At 45.4% G+C, this 11,882-nt stretch overlaps 1 protein-coding gene across 1 annotated transcript in view; it reads left to right on the top strand.

The window, feature by feature from the left end:
* Positions 1 to 74: 74 nt before the first annotated feature.
* The window catches only part of tsn (translin), a 31,629-nt gene continuing 19,821 nt past the window's right edge, over positions 75 to 11,882 (top strand). The window contains exons 1-3 of the mRNA XM_059967657.1: positions 75 to 284; positions 5,228 to 5,321; positions 8,492 to 8,588. Coding sequence (XP_059823640.1) covers positions 219 to 284; positions 5,228 to 5,321; positions 8,492 to 8,588 — 257 coding nt within the window. The 5' untranslated portion in view covers positions 75 to 218. The remainder of the gene's footprint in view (positions 285 to 5,227; positions 5,322 to 8,491; positions 8,589 to 11,882) is intronic.

Genomic DNA, 11,882 nt, shown 5'->3' with positions numbered 1-11,882 from the left:
ATGTAACCATCGATACCACTTCAAAATTAATGTTGTTTAACGTGTAACAGAATAAAACAGTCACGGATGGAGATGGTGTTTTAGTGCGACAATAAATACGGAAGGACCCCGCGCCAAGAAGCTGCAGAGGAGGAGACGGAAGACGGCGGTGGTAGTACTGTGTCCACGATTGGTCGTCAACCGATTTATGTGCACGTTCCCGCTCTTCCACCGCCTTCATGTCGGTCAGCGAACTCTTCAGCACGGTGCAAGCCTCACTAGCTGCCGATCAGGAAGTCAGGGAGGTGGGTGTCCATGGCGACGGATGGAGGGCGGGAGCTGATTGGAGGCCCCGCTGCCAATCAAGCGGAGGGCCACGATTTAAAACCAATGTGCGCGCAGAAGTCTCCCCGCCACCGCCCCTCCCCTTGCCCGGGGCCTGTGAGCCCGAGCCAGCCGGACTGAGTAGCACCCTGGCCGAGGAGAGGGGTGAGGCTGCCACCACCACCTCTCTCAAATTTGGCTTAGGTTGTTAAAATCAAATTAAGGATAGTCTGTGTCTGAACAAATCTGTCGGAGCTTTACAGACCTAGAGGGTGGGTGACAGTGGGCTGGTGGATGATCCTAGATGTATGTCCAGAAATTTGTGGTGCAAGACATAAATATTGCTACAAGTTACAACAAATAAATAATACAAGGATATATTAAAATACAATAATACAAGTCCGTAGACTGATGGCAAAGGAGCAGAAGCTGTTAATAAAATATTGAGTCTGGGTCTTCAGGCTCTGGTACCTCCTCCCCGATCACAGTAACCCAAAGGGGGCACGTGCTGGATGGTGACGGGTTTAATGATGATGGATGTTGATGGTGAGAATCTTCATTGATGGATCTTGAACCAGAACTTATGGGGTGCCTCGGGAACGGCAGTCTCGAAATGTTGACTGTCCATTTTCCACCATACTAATGCTGCCTGACTCATTGTGTTCCTCCAACAGCTGTTTGGAGTTTAACAAAAGCTTTCATGACAAGAATCTGGAAGGTTAGATCACACGGGATCCAGGGAGCATTAGCTAATTGGATTCATAATTGGCTTGACAGTAGGAAGCAGAGAGTGATGGTGTAAAGTTCTTCCTTGGACAAGCATTGTGCCAAATGGGCCAGTGCTGGGACTTCTATTATTACTGTAAGTGACTGAATGTGTTCGCAAGATTGTGAATGATAGAACATGTGGTTTTGAAGACAGTGAAGAATGTTATCAAAAGCACAAGGGGATCTTGATCAGTAGGATTGAGGACTGGAATGTTACATTTTGGAAAGTTAAACCAGAGGAGGACTTTAAACAGCGAATGGTGGGACCTTGGGTAGTATTTTGATACAGAGGGAGCTGGGGTAGAAGTACTGAATCTGCAGTATTGCTTATAGTTCTGGTCACATATGTACAGGCAAGATATGAAAAAGATTGAAAGAGTGTAGAGGAAATTTACATGGATGTTGCCAGGCCAAGAGGATCATTGTTACAGGGAAAGGTTCCATAGATAGGACTTTATTGTCTGGAGCATAGGAGAATGAGGGATCATAAAGAGGTATACAAAATTATAAGGGGTATAGATAGGGTAAATAATGCAAGTGTTCTCTCCCCCCCCCCCCCCCCCCCCCACCGGGATCAGGTGAGATTAGAACTAGAGACAATACATTGAAGGTAAAAGGTGAAATACTTAAGGGGTATCTGAGGGGGAACCTTAAAGCAGAGGATGGTGTGACTGTGGAATGAACCTTCGATAGAAGTGGTGGATGCAGCTTCAATCTCAACATGAAGGGTAGATGGGTCTAGGCGGAAAATTAGATCAGCATGTGCTTAGTGGTCTATTTCTGTACTGTCGTGTTCTTTGATTCTACAAAGTTTGCTGAAAGTGCTGTCACGTGTAGACAAAGTGTTGAAGAAAGCACTTGGCATATTGGCTTTCATCAGTCAGGACACAGTGTAGGAGTTAGGATATCATGCTGCAGTTGTACAAGACTTTGGTGAAACTGTATCTCCAGTTGTGATTATCCTGTTGAGGCAAAGATATCATTAAAACTGGAAAGAGTGTAAAGAAGGCTGACAAAACTATTGCCAGAACTCGAACACCTGAGTTACGAGAGGAGGATAGGCTGGCAAGAAGTTCCTTGGAAAGTATGAGATGAAGTGGTGATCTGATAGGGGAGTATCGCTAAAACATGGGAAATTCCAGCACAATAATGGCCTGTTCACCCACGATGTTGTGCTGATGTTTTAACCAACTCCATGGTCAATCTACACAAACAAAATGCTGGTGGAATGCAGCAGGCCAGGCAGCATCTATAGGGAGAAGCACTGTCGACATTTCGGGCTGAGACTCTTTGTCAGGACTGGCGAAGGGTCTCGGCCCAAAACGTCAACAGTGTTTCTCCCTATAGATGCTGCTTGGCCTGCTGCGTTCCATCAGCATTTTGTGTGTGTGTTGCTTGAATTTCCAGCATCTGCAGATTTCCTCATGTCCACGGTCAATCTATTATTACAGAGGCATGAGAGAGGAGCTGGCCACAATTGCTTGCGAGGTGAAACTAGTAACGGCAGAGCAGCAATGGCTGGAGTTTCTGGGAGCAATTTGGAATTGCTTCCTACATGGCTCATAACCCCCCAGTTTTCTTTCATTTATGTGTCTCTTTAAGTGTCACTAAAATATCTGCCTTTACCACTAACCCAGCAGTGCATTCCAGGGCATCCTCCACATTTGTATAATTAAAAAAAAACTACCTCTGACATTTGCACTGACTTCAAATGGATGTCCTTTGGTATTGGCCAATGCCACTTTGGGGGAAAAAAGATGCTGATTGTCCACTCTGTCTTTGCCTTTTATCATTTAGATGCCTCTTTAATCTGATACACTTCTATCAAATCATTTCCTATCCTCCCAACACTCCAAAGAGAAAATCCCTAGCTCACTCAACCTTTCCCCATAAGACATATTGTCTAATCCAGCAGGCTTCAGATTTGGATCATAAAGTATAGGAGCAGAATTAGACCATTAGGCCTATCAAGTCTGCTCTGCCATTTCATCATGGCTGATCAATTTCCCTCTCAGCTCCAATCTCCTGCTTCTCCCTGTATCCCTTCATGCCCTGACCAATCAAGAGTCTGTCTTGAATATACATACCGACTTGACTTCCACAGCTGCCTGTGGCAAAGGATTCCATAGATTCACCACTCTCTGCCTAAAGAAATTCCTCCTCATCTCCGTTCTAAAAGGACGCCCCTCTATTCTGAGGAAGTGTTTTCTGGTGTCAGACTCTCCCTCTATAGAAAACATCCATTCTATCAAGGCCTTTCATTTAATGGTGCATAGCTTTTTGTACTCACTGGGAGCTGTGAGAAGATGGCATGGCCCAGATGATGGGATTCTTTAATGATAGATGTATTCTTGAGGCTGTGCCTTCTGTAGATGCCACGGTTGTTGGGGAGGGATGAGCCTGTGTAATGTTAGGCTGAGTCCATTACTCTCTGCAACTTCCTGTACTCCTGTGCAAGGTCTGCGGTAGAGTTAAAGGCTGAAGTTATTGAACAATGAAGAATAGTGATAGAAATTTGGAAGGACAAACCAGGGTAGGACATTCACAGTGAACATTGAAGAGTACAGTAGATGAATCTGGGAATGCTGATCTATAATTCCTTGAATTTGTCTTCCCAGGTAGAAAGGGACATAAAGAGAGCTTTTGGCACACTGGCCTTCATAAATCAGAGTATTGAGTACAGGAGTTGGTTTGTTATTTTGAAGTTGTATAGGACTTTGGTGAGGCCAAATTTAGAGTATTGTGTGCAGGGGTACAAGGTGATAGATGAAACCAGGTGAGGGGGATGAAGTAAGGAGCTGGGAGGTGATAGGTCAAAGTTGTAAAGGGTTGAAGAAGGAATTTGATAGGAGAGTACGATGAACCATGGGAGACAGGGAAGAGGAGGGGCAGCAGAGGGAGGTGATGGGCAGGTGAGGAGAACCAGAATGGGGAATGGAAAAAGAAGAGGAATACGGGTGAAGTTACCAGACATCGGAGAAATTGATATTCATGCCATCAGGTTGGAGTCTACTCGGACAGAATATGAGTTGTTGCTCCTCCAACCTGATTTTGACAGTGGAGGAGACCATGGAGCGACAGGTCAGAATGGGAGTGGAACGTCAAATTGAAATGAAATCCCATCTTTTACGGCAGACGAAGCGGTTCCCCAATCTGCATCAGGTTTCACAAATGTAGAGAAGGCCACACCCTGAGCACAAGATACCATACCCTGACAGTCTTGCAGGTGAAGTGTCACCTACAGGAGTGTTGGTGAAGGAGGAAGGGAATACACAGATGTAGCACTTGTCCCACTTGCAGGAATGAGTATCATGAGGGAGATCAGTGTGCAGGGATAAGTGGACAAGGAATGGCAAAGAGAGCCGTTCCTGTGGGAAGTAGAGAGTGGTGGGGAGGGAAAGATGTGCTTAGTGGTAGGATCATGGAAATTATGGAGAATGATATGTTGGATTTGGAGGCTCATAGGGTGAGGACAAGCAGAACTTATGGCATTGGGAAGATGGGGTGAGCGGCAATGTGCAGGAAATGGAGAAGGTGTGGATGAGGGCAGCATTAGTATTAGAGAAAGTGAAGCCTCATTCTTTGAAGAAGGAGGACATCTCAGATGCTTTGGAGTGGGAAGTCTCATCTTGTGAACAGATGCAATGAAGATGAAGGTCCTGTGAAAGGGGTATAGCGTTCTTGCAAGTAGCAGGTGGGAAGAGGTATAGCCAAGATAGCTGGTTCCATGTGACTAGAGCAAAGGATCATAGGTTAAGGGTGAAAGGTGACATTTAAGGGGAGCTTAAATAGAGGAAACTACTTCTGTCAGGGGTGATGAGAGTGTGGAATAAGCTGCCAGCGAAAGGGTTGGATGCGGATTTGATTTCAACATTTAAGAGAAGTTTGGGAAAGGTATGGAGGGTTATGGACCAGGTATGGTTTGATAGGACTAGACAGAATGGAGTTCAGCATGGACTAGATGGGTTTCCTCTGTGCTGTAGTGCTCTATGAGTCTATGACCTCGAGGGCATGAAAATAATAAAATGAGAGACTCACATTAACTAATGTTACAGTAGGGAGCCATTTGGTTCACTGTGTCTATGCTGGTAATGATTCTAATCTGAGGAGCATTTCTCCCTTTTCCGTGATGTGTTCTACGTTCACTTCATTCTAGGAAATCAGAAAAGTAGTTCAAGTCCTTGAACAAACAGCTCGTGAGATTCTCACCCTGCTACAGACTGTCCATCAGATGTCTGGCTTTAAAGAAAGTAAGTATGAGAGGGGGAAGACAGCTAAGGCAGTAAGCTGTTATAGCTGTTCTGCTTTTTTCAATTTTGCATTCATACTCAGTCACTCCTATTTACAAGCTCCCCTAGCTTACAAACACCTGCCGTGTACACTTGACCAAATATTGAAAGGCCTATAGATAGAGTAGATTTTATTTATTATTTAGAGATACAGTGCAGAACAGGGACTTCTGGCCCAACAAACAGCACTGCACAATAACCCACCTATTTAACCCTATTCCCAATGACCTCTGCACTGTGGCAGGAAACCAGAACAACACGATCACAAGGAGAATGTACAGTCTCCTTACAGATGGTGCTGGAATTGAACTCTGAACTCTTGATGCCCCCAGCTGTAATAGCATCACACTAACTACTTCAATACTGCAGCACCCCAGTTTAGAAGAATGGGGGGATGGTGGAGAACACAGGAGAATATCGTTTAACGGGATAATAAATCAAACGTAGTGAAATGGTGGAGCAGACTCGATGGTCTGAATGGCCTAATTCTGCTCCTATGTCTTATGACTGAGCGTTTGAGACTGCTCTCTGAGCTGACTGCTGTCATGTGTGAATTTGTTTATAGCCTAATTACAATATGTGAACTGTCATAGATGCTAACTGACCCATTGAGTTCCTCTGGCATTTGTGCATGTTGTACCTATATTTTTATTTTCTATTCTGCTTGCTTTTCCTATTTTCGCTTGTCTGACTTGCCGCATACAGGTTGAATACCCCTTATCCGAAATGCTTGGGTCCAGAAGTGTTTTGGATTTCAGATTTTTCTTTTGGATTTTGGAATATATAATGAGATAGCTTGGGATCACCATAATTTCCTACTCTGAATTTATGTGCTACCAGTAAGCAGTCTTTGCCTTATGCATGTTCACCGCACGTACTGTATGTACTGATATGGGCATTCATTGTGTTAGATTTTTGTCAGTGATGATCTGGGCAAACTCACAGCTTCGTCATCAGCAGACACTTTATCAGAACAATTCTTTAAAAATTTAATGTTGTGTCTTATCTTAATTTTCTGCAACCAGGTTGCTGAATATTCACAATTACCTTCAATTTTCAGTTAATTTTTGGATTTTGGAATTTCAGGTAAGGAGTACTCAATCTGTTTTTCTTCTACTTCTAATCTGTCTTCATTTGCTCTTTGAATTATATAAAAAAGCACAGCTGAAGGATTGGAACAAAGAAGTTGGGATAGATATAATATGCCAATGACTTTCTATTCCATAATTCCAGCTACAGAAGGGCTTAGACTTTGGACTGAACACTAAATTCCCCACATCCCTGTCCCTAAAGCCTAACTGGAAGAGTGTATATGTGTCGTGAATGGGCGGCTGGGAGGGAGCAAATAGGTTTGTTGTGCTCTGTTCAACGTTGTGGCAACACTTGCAGGCTGTCCCAGGCACAGTATTGGCTGTGTTGGTTGTTGCACATATGATGCTTTTCACTGTATGTTTCAATGTACATGTGATAAATAAATCTGAATCCTGAATTTTTACAGCTATGAATTAATTTACAAAAAAGGCTTGGATAATTTCATTGCAGCAAAGAAACACCAGGTGGAAAAACTTTTATCTTCAGCAGTTAAGACTGAAATTAGGTACCTATTTTTATAATGTAGAGAGGCACGACTTCCGTAGTTGCGATACTAGGAATAGAACATCACAGCACAGTACAGACCCTTCTGCCCATGATATTGTACCAACCTTTAAACCTATTCCAAGATCAATCTAACTTTTGCTACTTACACGGCCCTCCATTTTTCTTTTCTATCATTCATTTGTAAGAGTTTCTTAAATGCTCCTAATGTATCTACCTCTACCACCATCCCTGGTAAGATGTTCCATGTACTCACTACACTCTGTTTTAAAAAAACTTACCTCTGACATCCCCCTAACTATACCTTCAACTTAAAATAATGTGCCCTGGTATTAGCTGTTTCTGCTCTGGGGAAACAAAGTCTCTTGCTATCCATTAAATCTATGGTTATTATCACTTGTACATCTCTGTTAAGTGGTGTAGAACCAAAACTGAAAAGAGTATCACTCCAGTTGTTTTGCTTCTTACCCTGTGGGACAATATGTCGTAATACCCTAAAGCAGAGCCAGAGAGATAAGAAGCACATTGCATGAGAAACTGTGAGGACAGTGCCAGATCCTCACTGTTTAATGTGTGTTAGTTCCTAGAAAACAGGACTTGGCTGTTATTGTACCTCATGACCAGAAACCACTAAGTGACACAGAGAGAAGTGTGAATGGCTACTCTATGATAAGTAGTATTGAGGCATCTAAAGGATAAGAGAAAAAAAAGTCAGAATCCAATTTATTATCACTGATATTTGTCATGAAATGTGTTGTTTTGTGGCAGCAGTTCATTGTAAGACATAAAAATGACCAAGGTACAAATAAATAAAGAGGAATAAGGAGGTAGTGATCATGGGTTCATGGATTGTTCAGAAATCTGACAGTGGAGGGGAAGAAGCTGTCCCTAGGACTTTGAGTGTGGGTCTTCAGACTCCACATCCACTCTATCTAGTCTATTTAAGCCTTTCAATATTAACACGTTTCAGTGAGAGCCCCTCTCAACCTCCGCAGTGGCAGTAATGAGAAGAGGGCATGTCCTGGATGGTGAGGGTCCTTAATGATGGATGCAGCTTTCCCAAGACACTACCTTTTGAAGATGTCCTCAGTGGCGGGGAAGCTAGTGCTCATGATGGAGCTGGCTGTGTGCCTGATGCCTCGTGATATAACCAGCTGAGTGCTCTCCACAGTACATGAAGGTTATGCTAGAAAGAGGTAGCTGTGGGTGATTGGGAGCAGATTCACATAGGACATAAATGCCTACGTGGTCTGAATAGTCTATTTCTGTACTGTAGCTTCCAGCTGAGATGGGTATTTATACAATCCACAAAATGTCCCCAAGTCACATAATGTTAATGTCAAATCACTGTAGTAATCCAGAAACAGGGCAGCTTGTGCTAAATATCATCTTGTTTGCTTTGCTAAATATTTGGTGAGGTTTAAACATTGGACAGGACACTTGACAATGGACTTCATATTTTTTCCTGATGGAACCCATTGTTAATAATAATAGTTTGTATTCATCCAAATCATTGATTATTTTTCTCTCTTTAGTGCCAAACAAATGTCAAAAAGCACGAGAACATTTTGACACTGTGAAAACACATCTGGCAGAGCTGAAAGCGAAGTTCCCTGCAGATCAATACTACAGGTTAGTCGCAAAAATGAAAACTTTAAACAGGAAAAAAAAGAAAGGAATAGTTCACCCATCAGCAACTTAAAGAGAAAATACAGGGGACAATACTGAGGTTAAAGACCATTAAGCACCACAAAATATTGGAGTTTTGTATGGAGTCTCTCAGTAGATGGATATACACTCAGTGGCCACTTTATTAGTTACCTCCTGTACCCATCCACTACAAGGTTCAGCTAGTTGTCTGTACACCACTGTTGTAACGCATAGTTATTTGAGTTACTGTTGTCTTCCTGTCATCTTGATCCAGTCTGGCCACTCTCCTCTGACTTCTCTTATTAACAAGGCATTAACTGCCACTCACTAGATTTTTTTTGTCTTTCGTACCGTTCTGTATAAACTCTAGAGACTTGTGGGTGAAATTATCAGCAGTTTCTGAGATACTCAAACCACCCCATCTGGCACCAACAATCATTCCACAGTCAATGTCATTTGGATCACAGTTCTTCCTCATTTTGATGTTTTGCAAGCTTTTTTGCATTGTGTTGCTCCCACATAATTGGCTGATTAGATATTTGCATCAACGAGCAGTTGTATCCTATAAAGTGGTCATTGAGTATATATGTAAATTAAAAAGAAAGCTTGGGATTTGTTTTGCTGTCCCAAAAAACTTTATAGCCCATGAAGCATATTTGAACTGTAATCACAGTTGTAGATGTACAGAGCACAGTAACATAGCAGTTAATTTGATTCCCGCCACTGTCTGCAAGGGGTTTGTAAGTTTTCCCTGTGTTTCCTCCAGATGTTTGGTTTCCTCCCATATTCCAAATGCATACAGTTTAGTACTCTGGGCATGCTGTGTTTCAACTGGAAGCACAGGTGTAGAATTTGCCCAGCGCAATCCTTGCTGATTTGATTTGATGTGAACAACACATTTCACTGTATGTTTTGATTTACATGTGACAAATGAAGCTAATCTGTCTTGATGATGTTAATTGAGTTAATTTGTGAACAGGATGCCAAGGATCATTACTTGATTATTAAAATATTACCATGAGACTTTGATGTATCCACCTAAGTGAGTGGATGGAGCCTTGCTTAATGGCATTCTTGGCAGTGCAAAACTCCCTCAGTGTTGCACTGGGAGTGTCAGCCAAGATATTTTCATTCTTCAGTCTCTGAAGAGGATGCAAGCCAGCTCTGACTCAAGACGAGTGTTACTGACAATAGGACCACGGGGCATAGTTTCAGATTACAGGGATGTCCATTTACAGCAGAGATGAGGAGGAATTTCTTTAGTGAGTGGCTGGTGAATCAGTGAAATTTATTGCCACAGACGGCTGTGGGGGCCAAGTCATTGGGTATATTTAAACTGGAGGTTGATAGGTTCTTGATTAGTCAGAGCATCAAAGGAACAAGGAGAAGGCAGGAGAAATGAGTTGAGAGGGACAATAAATTAGCCATGACGGAATATTGGAGTAGACTCTAAGGGCCAAATGACCTAATTCTGCTCCTATAATTTATTGTCTTGTGGCGACCCATTTCCTGGCACATCCGAACCGGCTCACAATTAGATAGCCTACGGGGGTTTGCGAGCACAGAGCTTTGGAGCCTCTGCGCCATGGGGGGCAGGTTGAGGGAGGCTTAAAAGTGAGGCTGAGGATTTCGAATAAATTTTTTTCCTTCGACTGCAGTTACCGACTCTGTGTCGTAATTTTAGCACTGCATGTAGCACACCGCTACAATTGGTGACCCCGACGGTCCAAACGATTTTTGGACCAGAAATGACCGACGCCGCCTCTGTTCATGCGGTTTCGTTGAAACTGCCGGGTTTCTGGACACAGCGACCGAACCTATGGTTCCAGCAAGCCGAAGCCCAATTCCACGTTCGCCAGATCACCTCAGAAGACACCCGCTACTACTACGTGGTGAGCTCCCTCGATCAGGGCACAGCGGCCCAGGTCGCGGAGTTCGTACAGTCGCCCCTGGCAGACGGCAAGTACACGGAATTCAAAGCCCTGCTCCTCAGGACTTTCGGACTCTCACGGCGCGAGCGGGCTGCCCGTTTACTGCACCTGGATGGCTTGGGCGACAGACCTCCTTCGGCTTTAATGAATGAGATGTTGTCTCTGGCCGACAGACACACACCCTGCCTCATGTTTGAGCAGGCATTCCTGGAGCAGCTGCCCGAGGACATACGCCTGCTGCTGTCCGACGTGGATTTCAGTGACCCCTGGAAGGTGGCAGCCCGGGCGGACTTGCTGTGGAACGCCAAAAAGGTGAGCGAGGCGTCCATCGCACAGATCTCCCAGCCACGCTCCCAGCAGCAAACCAGTCCAGGCCCGGCCGCAGAGCCCGCCAACCCCCAGCCCAATGAACACTGGTGCTTCTACCACCAGCGGTGGGGCGCAGAAGCCCGCCGTTGTCGCCCGCCCTGCAAGTTCCCGGGAAATGCCAGGGCCAGCCTCCGCTGATGGCTACGGCGGCTGGCCATCGGGATAGCCTCCTGTATGTGTGGGACAGTAGGTCGGGACGCCGGTTTTTGGTCGATACTGGGGCTGAGATCAGCGTTTTACCTCCGACGAGTTATGACACCCGCAGCAGGGCACCGGGCCCCCCCGAGGGCCGTGAATGGCAGCACAGTAAGGACCTATGGCACCCGTCAGGTGCAGCTACGGTTCTGCTCCAGCCTGGTCACGTGGGACTTCACACTGGCCGCCATAGCCCAACCGCTTCTGGGTGTGGATTTTTTGCGGGCTCACAGCCTACTGGTCGACCTGCCCAGGAAGAGACTGGTACACGCCGAGACCTTTCAGATGTTCTCCCTGGGTGCAGCCCAGTTGCCAGCCCCTCACCTCGGCTCCATCACGCTGTCCGACAACGACTTCACCAGGGTCCTGGCGGATTTCCCATCGGTTCTGGCACCGCAGTTCACAGCGGCCATGCCCCGACATGGCATACAGCACAACATCCCGACCCAGGGACCACCCCTCCACGCCCGCGCTCGGCGGCTTCCCCTGGACAAGCTCCGACTGGCGAAGGAAGAGTTCCAGAGAATGGAGGAATTGGGGATCATCCGGCGGTCCGACAGCCCATGGGCCTCCCCCCTGCACATGGTGCCCAAAGCGACGGGAGGCTGGAGACCGTGCGGCGACTAGCGCAGGCTGAACGAGGCTACCACACCGGACCGCTACCCTGTGCCGCATATTCAGGACTTTGCAGCAAACCTGCACGGCGCACGGATCTTCTCCAAGGTAGACCTCGTCCAAGGGTACCATCAAATCCCGATGCATCCTGACGACATCCCCAAAA

The sequence above is a fragment of the Hypanus sabinus genome, chromosome 4 (assembly GCF_030144855.1).
Source record: "Hypanus sabinus isolate sHypSab1 chromosome 4, sHypSab1.hap1, whole genome shotgun sequence".
Taxonomy (NCBI): domain Eukaryota; kingdom Metazoa; phylum Chordata; class Chondrichthyes; order Myliobatiformes; family Dasyatidae; genus Hypanus; species Hypanus sabinus.
The sequence above is the reverse complement of the archived record's forward strand: the minus strand, read 5'-3'. Positions and strand labels throughout refer to the sequence as shown.